Consider the following 16,065-nt stretch of genomic DNA (forward strand, 5'->3'; position numbering starts at 1 on the left):
AAAACTAAGACATGCACATTCATGTCAAAAAGCTCAAGTGACCATGAAACCACAAATAAGCAAATCGTCAAAGGGTGTTCATATTATCTCACTAACAGCATAACAAAACTAATCAAAATGACGGACTCCCAATATTTAGCAGTCATTGATATCTAATACAAACCAATGCATCAACAACACAACACCTCAGCACAATGGCATGCAAATTCAATGAAATGATGAACGGTGCTTAACTAATCCAACCAACAGCACATTAGAAAAAAATTAGCTTTTACAACTTACCAAATGAAGTTCAACACACAGGTCTGCAGTCAAGAGCAGTACCTTTCGATGCTCATGTCAACAGTTTAAAACACGCGTTGCACATGCACATGAAAATCAAAAGAAATCAGCCAAGACCTCAGGAAAAACAATTGTGGACCTCCACAAGTCTGGTTCATCCTTGGGAGCAATTTCCATATGCCTGAAGGTACCACAATCATCTGTACAAACAAAAGTACCCAAATATAAACACCCTGGGACCATGCAGCCATCATACCACTCAGGAAGTAGACGCATTCTGTCTCCTAGAGATGAACGTAGTTTGGTGCGAAAAGTACAAATCAATCCCAGAACAATAGCAAAGGAACTTGTGAAGATGCTGGAGGAAACAGGTAGACAAGTATCTATATCCACAGTAAAACGAGTCCTATATCGACATAACCTGAAAGGCTGCTCGACAAGGAAGAAGACACTGCTCCAAAACCGCCATAAAAAAGCCAGACTACAGTTTGCAAGTGCACATGGGGACAAGGATTTAACTTTTTGGAAAAATGTCCTCTGGTCTGATGAAACAGAAATCGAACTGTTTGGCCATAATGACCATCGTTATATTTGGAGGAAAAAGGGTGAGGCTTGCAAGCCAAAGAACACCATTCCAACTGTGAAGCATGGAGGTGGCAGCATCATGTAGTGGGGGTGCTTTGCTGCAGGAGGGACTGGTGCACTTCACAAAATAGATGGCATCATGAGGAAGGAAAATTATGTGGATACAGTTGTGCTCAAAAGTTTGCATACCCTTGGAGAATTGGTAATATATGTACCATTTTTAAAGAAAACATGAGTGAGCAAGCAAAACACATTTCTTTTTATTTCTTAGGGGTTTCATATTTAACTGTAGGTTATAACAGAATGGCACAATCATAAAACAAAACATGGCAACAAAGAAAAAAATGAAATTACCCCTGTTCAAAAGTCTGCATACCCTTAGTTCTTAATACTGTGTATTGTCCCCTGTATTCCCTGTGCCTTTAGAGCTCACACACCCCCAAAACATCAGTGAGCCACCACCATGCTTCACAGTGGGGATGGTATTCTTTTCACTATAGGACTTGTTGACCCCTCTCCATCAATAAGCACAGTGCTTATGGTTGTGACCATAAAGCTCAATTTTGGTCTCATCACTCAAAATTACAGTGTGCCAGAAGCTGTGAGGCGTGTCAAGGTGTTGTCGGGCATACTGTAACCGGGCTTTTTTGTGGCATTGGCGCAGAAAAGGCTTCTTTCTGGCAACTCGACCATGCAGCTCATATTTGTTTGAGTATCGTATTGTGCTCCTTGAAACAACCACACCGTCTTTTTCCAGAGCAGCCTGTATTTCTCCTGAGGTTACCTGAGGGTTTTTCTTTGTATCCCGAACAATTCTTCTGGCAGTTGTGGCTGAAATCTTTCTTGGTCTACCTGACCTTGGGTTGGTATCAAGGCTTCGGATATCTTTTTATATCCTTTTCCATCTTTATAAAGTTCCATTACCTTGTTACGCAGGTCTTTTGACAGTTCTTTTCTGCTCCCCATGGCTCAGTATCTAGCCTGCTCAGTGCATCCACGTGAGAGCTAACAAACTCATTGACTATTTATACACAAACACTAATTGCAATTTAAAAAGCCACAGGTGTGGGAAATTAACCTTTAATTGTCATTTAAACCTATGTGTGTCACCTTGTGTGTCTGTAACAAGGCCAAACATTCAAGGGTATGTAAACTTTTGATCAGGGCCATTTGGGTGATTTCTGTTATCATTATTATTTAAAAAGGAGCCAAACAACTATGTGATAATAAATGGCTTCATCTGATCACTATCCTTAAATAAAAGACAGTTTTTTTGCATGATCAGTCATATTTTCAAAATCAATGCCAAAATTTCACAATTTCTGCCAGGGTATGCAAACTTTTGAGCACAACTGTATATTGAAGCAACATCTCAAGACATCAGCCAGGAAGTTAAAGATCGGTCGCAAATGGGTCTTCCAAATGGACAATGACCCCAAGCATACCTCCAAAGTTGTGGCAAAATGGCTTAAGGACAACAAAGTCAAGGTACTGGAGTGGCCATTGCAAAGCCCTGACCTCAAGAAAATTTAGAAAGATAGAAAAGGAGGCCTACAAACCTGACTCAGTTACACCAGTTCTGTCTGGAGGAATGGGCCAAAATTCCTGCAACTTATTGTGAGAAGCTTGTGGAAGGCTACCCAAAACGTTTTACCCAAGTTAAACAATTTAATGGCAATGCTACCAAATACTACCAAATGTAAACTTTTGACCCACTGGGAATGTGATGAAAGAAATAAAAGCTGAAATAAATAATTCTCTCTACTATTATTCTGACATTTCACATTCTTTTTTTTCTTCTTTTTTTTCTCCCCTTTTCTCCCCAATTTGGAATGCCCAATTCCCAATGTTGTCTAAGTCCTCGTGGTGGTGTAGTGACTCGCCTCAATCCGGGTGGCGGAGGACGAATCTCAGTTGCCTCAGTTCAACTGTATATACAAATGTCTATAATACACATCTTCATGTATATGTGCCAACATATAGGACAATGTTGACAAGTATTACCAGTCTCATTGTGACTACAAGATCCTGACATCAGGGCAAATTCCTTCGACGTATTTCATACCGATATCAGTTCTGCTGGTATAAGTGTGATCTATGCCAATGGTGGCAAAGAGCCACACAATGCATCTCACATCTAAATTTAAAGGCAAATGTGTAATTTCTGCCACACTAGCCTCACCAAATAGATTTGCAAAAATAATGACTGTTTTCAAACAGGTATTCCCAAACATTTCCCTTATCTGCCATTGCACAGAACAGAAAACAGAACAGTGTTTTGAAAACACCACTGAGTCACAGCATTTATAGACTACAATTCTCAGGGAAGGAACCTATGATTGGCTTACGTTTTGCACATTAAGCTGGGATAAAAGAAAGCGTTTTAGCATACAACTTTTTTTTTTACCACCTTTAATAATAACAAATACTAAGCCTAAATACACTCAAAGATTAATTTGCCTATTTTAAGATTTACGCATTTCAATTTCATCAAATTAAATTACATTTATTTGAAGTAAATGAATAAAACAAATTATTTAGGGTATTTTATGCTATTTGTTAAAGACTATTTAATTGAATTTGATGGAATTTTGTTATGGAACTGAAATGTGTAAGTCCTAAAATAATTTTTTTGAGTGTAGCCTACAAGTTTGAATAAAATTTATTTTTTGTACAAATTCGCAAAAATACTCAGCAACACACTATTAAGAGTTGTTGCTCCGTTTTTAACGCACAAGATCATCTCACTAATTGTCATTAAGACGTGAAGACTTTGCACTGCTAATGGCATGTTAGTGTCATTCTTGTCTTATTAGAACATGATTGTATAAAATTGACCAAGTTTGACTACAAAAGCGTTACGTATAAAAGCCACTGACATGTAGCGCAGTTATTCTATGTAAACTCTAACTAAACAAAAATAGCTCTACATTTATCAATGCTTAAAGGTTTAGTTCACCCAAAAATGAAAATTCTCTTTTGATTTACTCATAAAGGCAGCATAAAAGCAATCAATACAACTTCAGTGGTTAATCTTCAAATCATATCGCTTTTGAAGATATGGATTTAACAACTGGAGTCATATGGATTACTTTTATGCTGCCTTTATGTGCTTCTTGGACCTTCAAAGTTTTGGTCACTATTCACTTGCATTGTATGGACCAACAGAGCTGACATATTCTTCTAAAAATCTTTGTGTTCTGTAGAAAAAAGAAAGTCATACACATCTGGGATGGCATGAGGGTAAGTAAATGATGAGAATGTTTTTTTTGTTTTTTTGAGCAAACTATCCCTTTAGAGCCGAACATTTCATTTTCCATTACATTATATGGCCAATGCATAAACCGCATCATACAGTAAAAATCTTTTTACAACGCAATGGCATAAAAGCTCAATATAACATAACACAGAATATACCCAAAATGTTTCAACTATGAATCAAGGACTACAGTCTAAATCAGTGGTTCCCAACCTTTTTTCCAGGGGACCCCTATTTTAACATTCAAAATACCGAACGACCCCCTCTCCTACGAACAGCCCCCCCTCCCCACCCCCAATTAAATTACTGACATAAGCAACATATTCAATTGTTATTTTTTAATGAAATTAACACAGGCTCAATGAAAACAACTAGAAAAAACTGGGTTTACCCACCACCTGAGGGTGTTTGGTGCTCTGATTGATCTTCAGCACGACATAAATGAGCAAAGCTATATGCGTTAATTTGTTGGGCGGGGGGGTTGGGAACGATATACCAAGCAATAATTCTATGATTATATCATCAGAGTGTGTGGAACATCGAAACCCCCACCGCCAAATATACTGAATTTTGTTGGGGGGCACGGTCTATTCCAGAGAACACAAACATAGTTGTCTTTGTTCCAAATTGCATATAGACTGCGTATGAGATATGGTTTTCCCATTAGCTACATATCCACAAATGTGACACACTCCATTATTTTAACCAGAAGTGCTTTGGAGAAACTCTATGTTAGTCTTAGTCTTCAAATTATGTCAATTTTATCACATAATCCAAACAATAAATATTGTTTTAATGCTCTGTAATGCTTTGTGTGACAGATCACGGCAGCTGCGCATTCAAACAGAGCGGCACAACGCTCTCTCGCCAACATAACATAAAAAAACACGAATGGATATCAGAGGTTATATTGAAGGGGTACAGTACAACTTAGTGAAATGTGTGTCATCTCTTGTAATCGGCCAATCTGTTAATGTTGAAAAGACATGGAAAATGTCTTGTGCTTTGCCGTTAGCACTCAAGCCCTGGAGCACTCAATCGTGCGCTCAGTCTATTCATTCATGTTCCATTTGCAAGTCTTTCACCACAAATCACAAGCTCGATTCTCACTTTGTCCATTCCCTCTATGAAACCAAATTCAATACAAATAAATCATAATAAATCCAAATAAATAATAATAAATTAATATATAAAACCAAATAAATCCTCATTTTCTTTTTACCACTTATGCTTTTCTCCCTGATGCTTTGCCATAGTCGTTGCTTTCGTTTGGCTAGCTAGCCTGTTCTGATCGTTGCTCATTACTGTACATAGATCAAGCAATTTTGCAGCATCTAAAAAATCCTGCATCTTTACCTACTCTTGTGAGATGCGCGCCTTAAAAACAGCCAATGTTAGATATACAGAATATCTTGTCTTTTCATATATCTCATTAACAAGTAAACATTATTTAAATCCTCAAAAATGGCCCTATTTGATTGTGCTTTACTTTGAAAATAATTGTAACTTTTTCACACATTCAATTATTTTCTTCTTGTAACCCTCAAAATAGAGAGAGCTTGGCGACCCCGGTAAAGCTCTGGCAACCCCCAGGTTGGGAACCACTGGTCTAAATCGTAGTGGTATAAAATTTGATAAAGAACTGCTTTTCCAAAACATGCAATAACTTAAATATAAAAAAGCAATTTAGACAACTTTATAAATACGAAACACATACAAAGGGGGTAGCATGTAACAAGTCAAAGCAGATAGTAAATACCTGGATAGCACTTTGTACTAGGCCAACTTTTTTTTTTTTAAACAGTTTATGAAGCCTATTAAACTGCAAGGTTAAAACTGTGAGGTTCCCTCAACAGTAATGCAGTCTGTCTAAGGAGCATGTTGACAGTTAAAGTATTGTTTTATATGGCCGTGTGTAAAACTGAAACACACAAAAGTCATATAAAGCCATGCTTGCAGCCTGCCATAAACGTCTATGTTTATGCTCTTCTCTTTATCACAACAGCAATAATATTTGCTTTTCAAAAAACAATGCATGACCAAAAGAAGTCAGAGATGCAGTAAGGTGCACTGAACTAATAATTGAACCCATTTAAAAATGCACAACTATAACAACCCCGTAAACAGCGTATGAGAACAGCATAAACCACCTGCACCAGATAACACAGCAGCTCATCATGCCTGCCATGCAGTATTACAAAATGGAGCTAAAATTATATGACATTTATGTTCTTTGACTTATATTTTTATCCCAAAGCATCTTATATGAAAATCAAAATATTATTTAATATAATTGGCAATATAAGCAGTCACAGATACAAGGTAAATGCTAAGGCTAAACAAAGTGTCAGAATATACCTGGCTATGCAACAAAACAGACTTGGAACAAAAGATGTAGCTTGATGGTCAAATCTCAGTAATTTTTCCTCATTTAAAAAGTTTTACGCAGATCCAGAACGAGCAGCAATCTCCTGACAGTTTAAACGGCCTGAATCGCCTGCTTGGATTGTCACGGAGTGACCGTCATGATTTGTGAATCAGAGGAACTTTTGATCCTGGTCCTTAAGTTTTGATTTTGGCTGATAGAATGCGCTTCAGATGAAGATATTAGATATTAGCGCTCAAAGGGGAGAAAGGGAAGAAAACACTGGATTTTCGTGAGGTTGTGTAGGGCTGGGCGGTATATAGACTTTGTAAGGTATATCGATATGTTTTCAAACGAGATTTAGGATGAGAAAATACCATTTATATTGATATAGTTTGATGTTGCATTACATAACCCATTTCTTCTATAAAGCCGTGCCAGTGTTTGCACCTCTCCACTCTCCGCATAATCCCGCCCCCACTCTCCCTCTGTGTCTGCGTGCAAACTCGGCGCCACTCGCTCACAAGTTCTCCTGCAACATGAAGGGAGACACAACGCCAGTTCACACTGCCGAAAAACACGTAATACACTTTTAATAAAAAGAAAAACGTAATTATTTTATAATTAACAAATTAGTTAGTGTTAGGCTATTATTTGTTGTGTTATTGAAGCTGGTATAAAAAAATCATCACATTTCACTAAAGACTACTGAAATTTTGGTATTGTGATAAATGTATATATTGTGTATGGCAGATCTTGCTGCAATAACATGATGAAAAAGTTTATCTCATTCCATAGATGTGTGAGCACCCCTGCTGTAAATGATGGTTATGGATGCTTTCCTTTATTTGACTACCGTGCGTACATGTAACATAAAATAACCTCCCCTACCCAGTGCAGTTTACATTTCTGTTCCAGAGAATCTAGTTGATTGCACAGGTATAATACTATTAGGTTGGCCATGTCGTAATTTTAGAAAACATACAACAGAAACTCTGACATGTTACTTGAGCATATAACCAATACATGTCCTTTTTCTCTCTGGACAAAAAACGTTTTTACTCGGACAAGTAAATGACCAATTTACTTGTCCGAAGGACAAGCATATCACAATGCTTAATGTCGAGCCATAAAAAGGTTGCATCAAAAAGTGGAAGCACTTCAAATCTCTTCCACCATTTACAACAGCGCCATAAACTACAGTATGTGTTAAATTTCGTGCTGCTGCTGCACCCGAAAAGTCTTCTACCCGAAACAATGTGCGTTGCAAGCTTAATTTACCATCTCACATGTGGCTTTGAATTACAACTGAACATTTAGCCCACTTCGTAGAAAATACAGAGATATATATTGTGTATCGCCATTCAGCCTAAAAATACCGAGATATGATTTTTGGTCCATACCGCCCAGCCCTAGGTTCGTGAATTGCATCCGCTTAAACAAGATATCTGCATATTTGCAGATGGTATATAATAGAAGTTTTATTGATATTTGCCTTTTATCATTAGAATAGAGTTAAAAGTGACAGGGAACTGTTGAAGAGACTGATAGAATATGTGCTTTAGAGGAAAATAAATGAGCGCTCCACGGGATGCTGGATCTGCTTAAGTTGTGTGAGGTTGGTTTATTACATCTATTTAAATGAGATATGTGCATATTTGCAGATGGTATATGATATTAGTTTTATTGATATTTGCCTTTTTATCATTAGACAAGACAGTTAAAAGTTACAGGGAACTGTTGAGGAGAGACAGGGTTAATGAAACAGGCAGGCACTTTAACATTGAGCTCAAACGCGTCTGCCGCAGCTCTGATATGTGGACCGTTAAAATGAGACTGTGTTGCAAACCGGTCTGTTATTGTAGTAACACAATGGCACGTAACAACAAAACGTGACTGGTCATTCATATGTCTCAGTCGCTTCACATGCAAGCAGCCGATTCTCAGAGCCCTCATGAAACAAATCGGCCAAACGGGAAAATGTATTGGCCGATGCGATAATTAAAGAAATTCAGAATATCAGCCGATTTATCACCATGGCGATATATCGGTCGACCACTGATTGTAATATTGAAACATATCATATATAAAAATCATGAGCACTCACATGAGATGAAGACTCCGATCATATCAGTAACCTTATAAAAGCTGTTCTACATGCTGAGGATCCTCTCATGGGGACAGTCGTGTTATCACAAGACCAGCTGAATACTACTCACTTAATCTCAGTAACTGCCCTTTTATTGGACAATTTCACTCATGGATTAAATTAATCATGACTGACTGTGAATAGTGAATTTCTACAATGGCAACAGTAACTGAAAACTATGGACCCTTTTCACAGACGTGTTATGACACGTTTCTAAGTAAATTGAGAGCTTGTAGATTTGAATTTGAGAACTTGTACAATAAATAGTTGTATTTGTAAGTTGAAATTTACACTCACAGCAACGATGTGATTACTTGTAAAATAAAAATCTGAAGTTGAATGTTGCAATCTGCACTCACAGGCAATAATCCAAAACCTGTGTTTTGAATTCAAAGTTGTAGACAAATAGTCACAAAATATTCCCGCCTTGACTTTTGCAATAAACCTGTAGCAAAACTCACTTGTGCACTTGTAAACCCAGATGCGAGACGAGAGAGCAGGCTACCGGTGCTGGGTGGGGCCAACGAAGTTGTGACCACTCACAAGAGCTGGAACAACTGATGCCGGACCAATCAAAACTGATCATAATACTTACATGATAGCTGAATCTATTCTCCCGCTGCATCTGAACTAAAGATATAGAAATGTGCATTTTCCGGTGTTTTTAGTATTCGATCATTTCCATTATTTAGATGTCAACATGCGATTTAAATTAAAAGTGCACAACCACGGTAATCTCAAATAATTATGATTAAAGCAAGTCACCGTAAATCAGGCAATTATGTATTTTAATAAGTTCTAAATTATATATCTTATTCTTAAGGCGTCAAGATGTACTTTCTTAGTGCTTGATTTTAAGGATTGATCAGCATGGACGGTTGATAAAACAGTTTAAACAGACTTTTAATTAGAACTAAGAGATGAATTTCTGTCATGTAAGACATTTAGAAATTACATTCGTTTTATTCTGAATGGATAACTATATGAACAGAGTCTCATTTCAAACAAGGATGCGCAATGTGTACAATATTATCTTTATTTCACAAGTGGGTTTCTTACAATAATTACAGTATCATTGCAATTCATCTAAGCAAGTACTGTATGACTTCTTTAGATTTAACATTTGCTTGCTAATTTGCAACAATGCAATATTACAGTATTGAAGTAGAAAAACATAAGGGAAATTACTAACTGAAATAATAATAATGAAATAATAAAAGGCATGATTTTTAATCTTCTATAGATAGCCAGCAAGTGTGATTAATATAGTTATCCATTCATATGAAAATGAGGAGAATTTTTCAGAAAGAACAACACTCAAGTTGTTGTGTTTTACACTTCAAAACAATCAAAAATGTTTCTGTCCAAGCACTTAAGCAACAACATGATGCCAGACTTTGTTCAGTTTAAAAGTTTTAATACAAATTTTAATAATACCGAATATGAATAAGTCTGTAATATAGCAGAATGCTGCAATCTGATAATTTAAGGATTTGTCAGCTGTCTCTGTTGTCATCAATAATTCATCAAATTTTATCTGGAAAAGATAAAAAATGTTGGAACAGTTCTCTGGTGATAACTGAGATTCTTTCTTCACTCGTATACCTATTGGTACCTAACCGCTATTTAATATTTTCACGGAAATATGGAACTCGTGGCATATGACAGCTGGCTGGATTGACGCATCCCATGTAGTTTTACCGAATACAAACATCCCGCAGAAACATTTTTCAGAGAATTTCTCATTGCCATCCTTAGACATAACATGTGGTCAGTCGGCGCCAAATTCTGCATTAATCAACTTGATCAAATAGTCTCATTTGATTTGTTACATAATAAACTCACTCTAAATCATTTAATAGTCAAGTTACTTAACTTATCCTGCCACTGCATCAAACAGCCATTGGACTTGTTTTGCTACAAAAAACGGTGTTGGCGCAGATGCATGACGTAATCGCGTTTTAAGATGATCAGTTTTGATTGGTCCAGCAGCAGTTGTTCCAGCTGTTGTGATTGGTCACAACTTCATTGGCCCGGCCCAGCACCAGTAGCCTTCTCTCTCATTTCGCATTAGGGTTTACAATTGCACAACTGAGTTTTGCTACAGGTTTATCGCAAAAGTAGTTGCAAAAGTCAAGATGCGAAGATTTGAAGTTGCAGTGGCAGATTTGAGAGATTTTTATTTTACAAGAATTCACATTGTTACTGCGTGTAAATTTCAACTTACAAATAAAAATATTTATTGTACAAGTTCTCAAATTAAAATCTACAAGCTCTCGTGTTTTGCAACTGATTTACCTTCATACGTTTCCGCTCTATATTTGTATCTTTCTTTGAAAAGCCGTGAAAGCATTATCGTTGATCATTTATTTTGCTGTTGGAGCAAACGGGTGAGCAAAAATTACATTTGTTGTTGTCTCCCATTCACCGCAATTCAAGCTAACCCAACTATGATTCTACTACCGCTCCGCAAACCCAGATATGTGAAAAGGGTCCACTGCATTGAAATAAAGGTGCATTCACGCCCCTAGATGAACAGATGAATGAATGAATGAACGTTACATTTATATTGCGCCTTTCTGACGCTACACTCAAAGCGCTTTACACAGTGAATATGGGACTCTCCTCAACCACCACCAGTGTGCAGCATCCACCTGGATGATGTGATGGCAGCCATAGTGCGCCAGTACGCTCACCACACACCAGCTATTGGTGGAGAGGAGAGAATAGAGTTATAGAGCCAATTAATGGATGGGGATTATTAGGAGGCCATGGGGAGAATTTGGCCAGGACACCGAGGTTACACCCCCTACTCTTTTCGAGAAGTGTCCTGGGATTTTTAATATCCACAGAGAGTCAGGACCTCGGTTTAACGTCTCATCCGAACAGATGTCAGAGTAAGTCAGACACAACATATTAAACATATTAAAATGACTGAGTGCACCTTTAAAGTGAAGTATAAGAAAACAACATTTGCACTGCATTTGGCCAGAATATTGCAAATCATAATATTATCAGCATGAGGTATACCTCACTAAAACACACCCTGAAGCTTGCTGTCTGAATATATGCACCAAAATGCCAAAAGTAATCAAATAAAAGCAGCAGAAAAATTACAGAAATGTATACCCTTTTATATAAAATCACTTTCATGAATCTTTATAACTTAATAAGTCTAAGTTAAGTTAATAAGTTAAGATTTTAAAATTAAGTTTTAAACCTAAAGAAAGCCTCATAAGTAGCAAGTGTCTGGATATACCTGTAATCAAGAAACCACTGCAAACAGTGTTGGCATCATAGTGAAAGACATCAAGTTAAAACAGTACATTTAATTCTCCACAGCACACGTGCCACACAATTGCACATAAACTTTCAAAACTTAAAGCATGTGACAAGCTTTCATGTGAATAAAATCAATAGGATCGACTCTGTTCATGTGTATTTTATTTCTAATCCAATGATCATCACAAGTATTTTGAAAAGTAGACTGTGAGCTGCATATGTACAAACATGCAAAGATTCCTGACTTCCTTCTCTTAACCCATCACACTTTTAAAGGTGCAATATGTAACAATTTTCATGTAATATTCGCCTTTTTTGCCAAAGTGTGAACGGCTTGTAATGCAACTTAAAAAATGAGTCCTTCCCAGACTTCCTAGGTTGCCTATTAAAGCCTGTAGACTGATTTTCATGCGAAGGGAGCGGGTCGCTTTTGCCGGGAAAATCCAAAGGATGTGATGTTTATTGCCTCAGTACTTCTTTTCTGCTATTCAACAGTGACAATAAACTGCAACACTAGGTAACGTTATCTTAGAGATGGAATCCAGCTAAAGGCCGGCTCCCAGCACAACACCGACTCCTACACAAACTCAGAATAACACAAAAAAACAACAAAACAAAAAAAACAACATTTATCTACTGAATTCTGTCTGGCTAAGCGGGAACGTGATCGTGGTCGAGCGACAACTAGAGTGAACATCGGCAGGGCATTTGATTCCTGGAGGGACCTTCGTTCGGTTTTGGGGATCAAAACTGACCCTGAATTGCCATTCTTCTTATTGGACAGGTCAGCTTACATAACTGCAAAGCATGTGAAATATAGTGCCATAAGGATTGATCTGTGTAATTTTAGCTAACTTGATCTTGCCTGCACAGTAACTGTCATAAACAATGTTAATCTGTAATTATTCAGCAGGGAAAACTACAATAACACATGAAATTAATGCTAGACAATGTTCAAGATAATGCAAAATGACCCATTCATTAGTGTAACGTAACTTGGTTATACAGAAAATATATACATTCTATTATTATAAAACAATAGCGCATCGATATATCAAAATGACAGTTGTGATGGAATCACATCAATACTGAATTGTGTCAACATATTTATAATGTACAGTCTATTTTATAAACAGCTACTGTCATCATCCACCAAATTTAGCTAACAGCTATTGATAAAGCTAGCTAGCTAGCTAACGCCGACATAGGCTATCGTATAAATGCAGTCAATGTATCATGCAAAGAAAAGTGATTACTTCAAACTACAGTCTCGCATAGTCAGACCTATATCCACACTTTGTTTTAGCCCTGTTCCAGCACTGGAGAGTCAAATATAATATACAGTCTCAAAGTTTGTAGTAAAACAATCATAACTGTGTAATTTTAATTATGCTACCTCATCTGTCAGCATTATGCCGGTGAATCACATTCAGTCTCTTTGTACGTTACGTCATTGTTTGGGCCGATGCTCGCTCGCTCGCGTCCCTATGGAGTGTGTGCACGAGCAACAGGTAACTGGCTGCAGTTCACTTAACGGCCGCAGGTGTCATTAATAACAAAGGTTTCTGAATCTTACATACTGCACCTTTAATAAAACAAATAGGTAACTTCACCAAACAGTGCAAATATCTTTGGCATTGAAGATGTCAAAGCTGAAATGTGCATGATTTTCGGTGTTAAAATACTTTCTCAAATACCAGCTTATTGTGGCAGCAAATATAAGTTAGCCATTCATAGTTTAATTTTCTTGAAAACTGTAAATAATGTGTAGTTTTGGGACTATAAAATATGCTCTGTTTTGAGGGACCAGTCAAGCCCGACACAGCAACACTGATTCAACCAATGGCGTGAGATTGGGGCGGGACTATCTGGGGTTTTTACCAACCAACAGTAGCGGAGGGCGTATTCGGAAAAACAACTGTTTATTTTAGCAATTCCGTTCGGTGGCGCTAGCGCACAAATTACACATTTCAGCTTTAATACAGTGACCAGATTGATTTACTGTCCACTTAATACTGTGTTTCAAAACACTGTCAGCTGCCTAACTAGACAACATGTATGCTGCACGCAACAATGACAAGCAAAAATGCTGCCAACTTCAAACGTCCCCTTTGATGCCCAAAAATGTTGTCTAGGTAGGCAGCTCACTAGGTTTTGAGACGCAGCCTTCGTCCTGACCTGACGGGGACATGTTAACAACTTGCTAACAACCCTCTACGGCTGTCTAGAAAGCTAAACAAGAGAAACTACCAAACTATGACAACTTTTATGGCACTTTATCACACAAACATCACACACAGCCGATTTGGAGCCCCATGTGACGCAGATCTGAGCACATAAACAGGTGTCTTCGTCACACCTGAGCTCAGATTAGCCGGCTAACGTGCTAGATACTCACATTTGCGCATCCACTTCATCCAGTACCGCACGATCACGCTGTGATATTTTTTGTTCTCGATGCACCAGAGGGATAGTCCCTGAATGGATTCCATTGTGTTGGTTACAGTCTGAAAGCGACGGTCTAAAGTGGACTCCAGAGCAGGCGACGAGCCACTGTTGTGGCCGCCTGCGCCTGCACTTCCAGCCGCCATTTTTCCAGTCCTGTAGTTCGCGGTGCTGCCGCCTACAGGTTCATGTGTGGATACTGCAACATCATGAGGCTTTCTGGATCCTCCACTGTCCACACAACTACTCAAATACAAACAGTCTCTGGACCAATACAATGACGTTCAGTACGATATTTCTTTCTTCTTTTTCTTTCTTTCTTTGGCTCATTTGTTCTTTCTTTTTTCTTTCTTTTGCTCATTCTTTCTTTCTTTTTTCTTTCTTTCTTTTGCATATTCGTTCTTTGTTCATTCTTTTTCTTTATTTATTTCTTTCCTCCCTCTCTTTCTTTCTTTCTTTCTTTTTCTTTCTTTGTCTGTCTTTCTGTTTTTCTTTCTTTTTCTCTTTTCTTTCTTTCTTTCTTTGTTGTTCTTCCCTCCCTCCATCCCTTCCTCTCTTTCTTTCTTTCTTTCCCTCCCTTTTCTTTCCTTTTTCTTTCTTTATTTCTTTCTTTCTTCCCTCCCTCCCTTTCTTTCTTTCCCTCCCTTTCTTTCTTTCTTTCTTTCCCTCTCTTTTCTTTCTTTTTTTTGTTTCTTTCTTTCTTTCTTTCTTTCTTGTCTTTTTCTCTTCTTCCCTCCCTTTCTTTCTTTCTTTCTTTCCCTCTCTTTTCTTTCTTTTTTTGTTTCTTTCTTTCTTTCTTGTCTTTTTCTCTTCTTCCCTCCCTTTTTTCTTTCTTTCTTCTTCCCTCCCTTCCTCTTTCTTTCTTTCTTTTTTCTTTCTTTTGCTCTTTCTTTCTTTTTTCTTTCTCCCTTTATTTTGCTCATTCGTTCTTTCTTTATTCTTTTTCTTTCTTTCCTCCCTGTCTTTCTTTTTCTTTCTTCCCTTCTTTCGTCTCTTTCTTCCCTCCATCTCTTTCTTTCTTTCTTTTCTCTTATTCCCTCCCTCCATTTCTTTCTTTCTTTCCTTCCTCCCTCTCTCTTTTTCTTTCTTTTTCTTTCTTTCTGTCTGTCTGTCTTTCTTTTTCTCTTCTTCCCTCCCTCCATTTCTGTCTTTCTTTCTTTCTTCCTCTTTCATTTTTTCTTTCTTCTGCTCAATCGTTCTTTCCTTTTTCTTTCTTTTGCATCATTCGTTCATTCTTTCTTCTCTTTTTCTTTCTTTCTCACTCCCTGTCTTTCCTTCTTTTTCTTTCTTTCTTCTTCTTCCCTCCCTCCCATCCTTCCTTATTTCCTTCCTTTCTTTTTCTTTTTTCTTCCTTCCTTCCTTTAACTGTTAAATACCACTGAATAAACTTCCATCTTTCCTGACAAAAGCACAGGTTAAAAAAATCAAATAAGCACCAGGTTATAACAATTAAATTTGGTTCCATGGAAATGGTGTGTTTTCTTTGGTATTAATGAGTACCGTACTATGGCACATGAACATCATTAAAGACCATGGTATTAACATCTGATTAATACCTTGACTGTACCAAGGTGCCGCCACACACCTTATAGGGTTATTTTTCTTTCAGAATTTTTGATGTATTACCACTCAACTTGTGGAGGCTCTAAAGGGTACCATATGTACCATGGTAAATCTCCCAGACTAACTTTAAATTTG

At 37.5% G+C, this 16,065-nt stretch overlaps 1 protein-coding gene across 3 annotated transcripts in view; it reads right to left on the reverse strand.

Annotated features, from left to right (window-relative positions):
• The window catches only part of LOC127421118 (CUGBP Elav-like family member 3), a 95,778-nt gene extending 81,225 nt beyond the window's left edge, over positions 1-14,553 (reverse strand). For 2 of the 3 annotated variants that reach the window (XR_007893936.1, XM_051663884.1), the window contains exon 1: positions 14,321-14,553. Coding sequence is in view for 2 of the 3 variants with exons in the window: in XM_051663884.1 (XP_051519844.1) it covers positions 14,321-14,513 (193 nt within the window). In the remaining variant the exon portion in view is untranslated. Of the gene's footprint in view, positions 1-12,232; positions 12,386-14,320 lie in introns of those variants that run through there. The other variant, XM_051663885.1, reaches the window with a different exon arrangement.
• Between the last annotated feature and the right edge of the window lie 1,512 nt (positions 14,554-16,065).

This window comes from Myxocyprinus asiaticus, chromosome 30, assembly GCF_019703515.2.
Source record: "Myxocyprinus asiaticus isolate MX2 ecotype Aquarium Trade chromosome 30, UBuf_Myxa_2, whole genome shotgun sequence".
Taxonomy (NCBI): Eukaryota; Metazoa; Chordata; class Actinopteri; order Cypriniformes; family Catostomidae; genus Myxocyprinus; species Myxocyprinus asiaticus.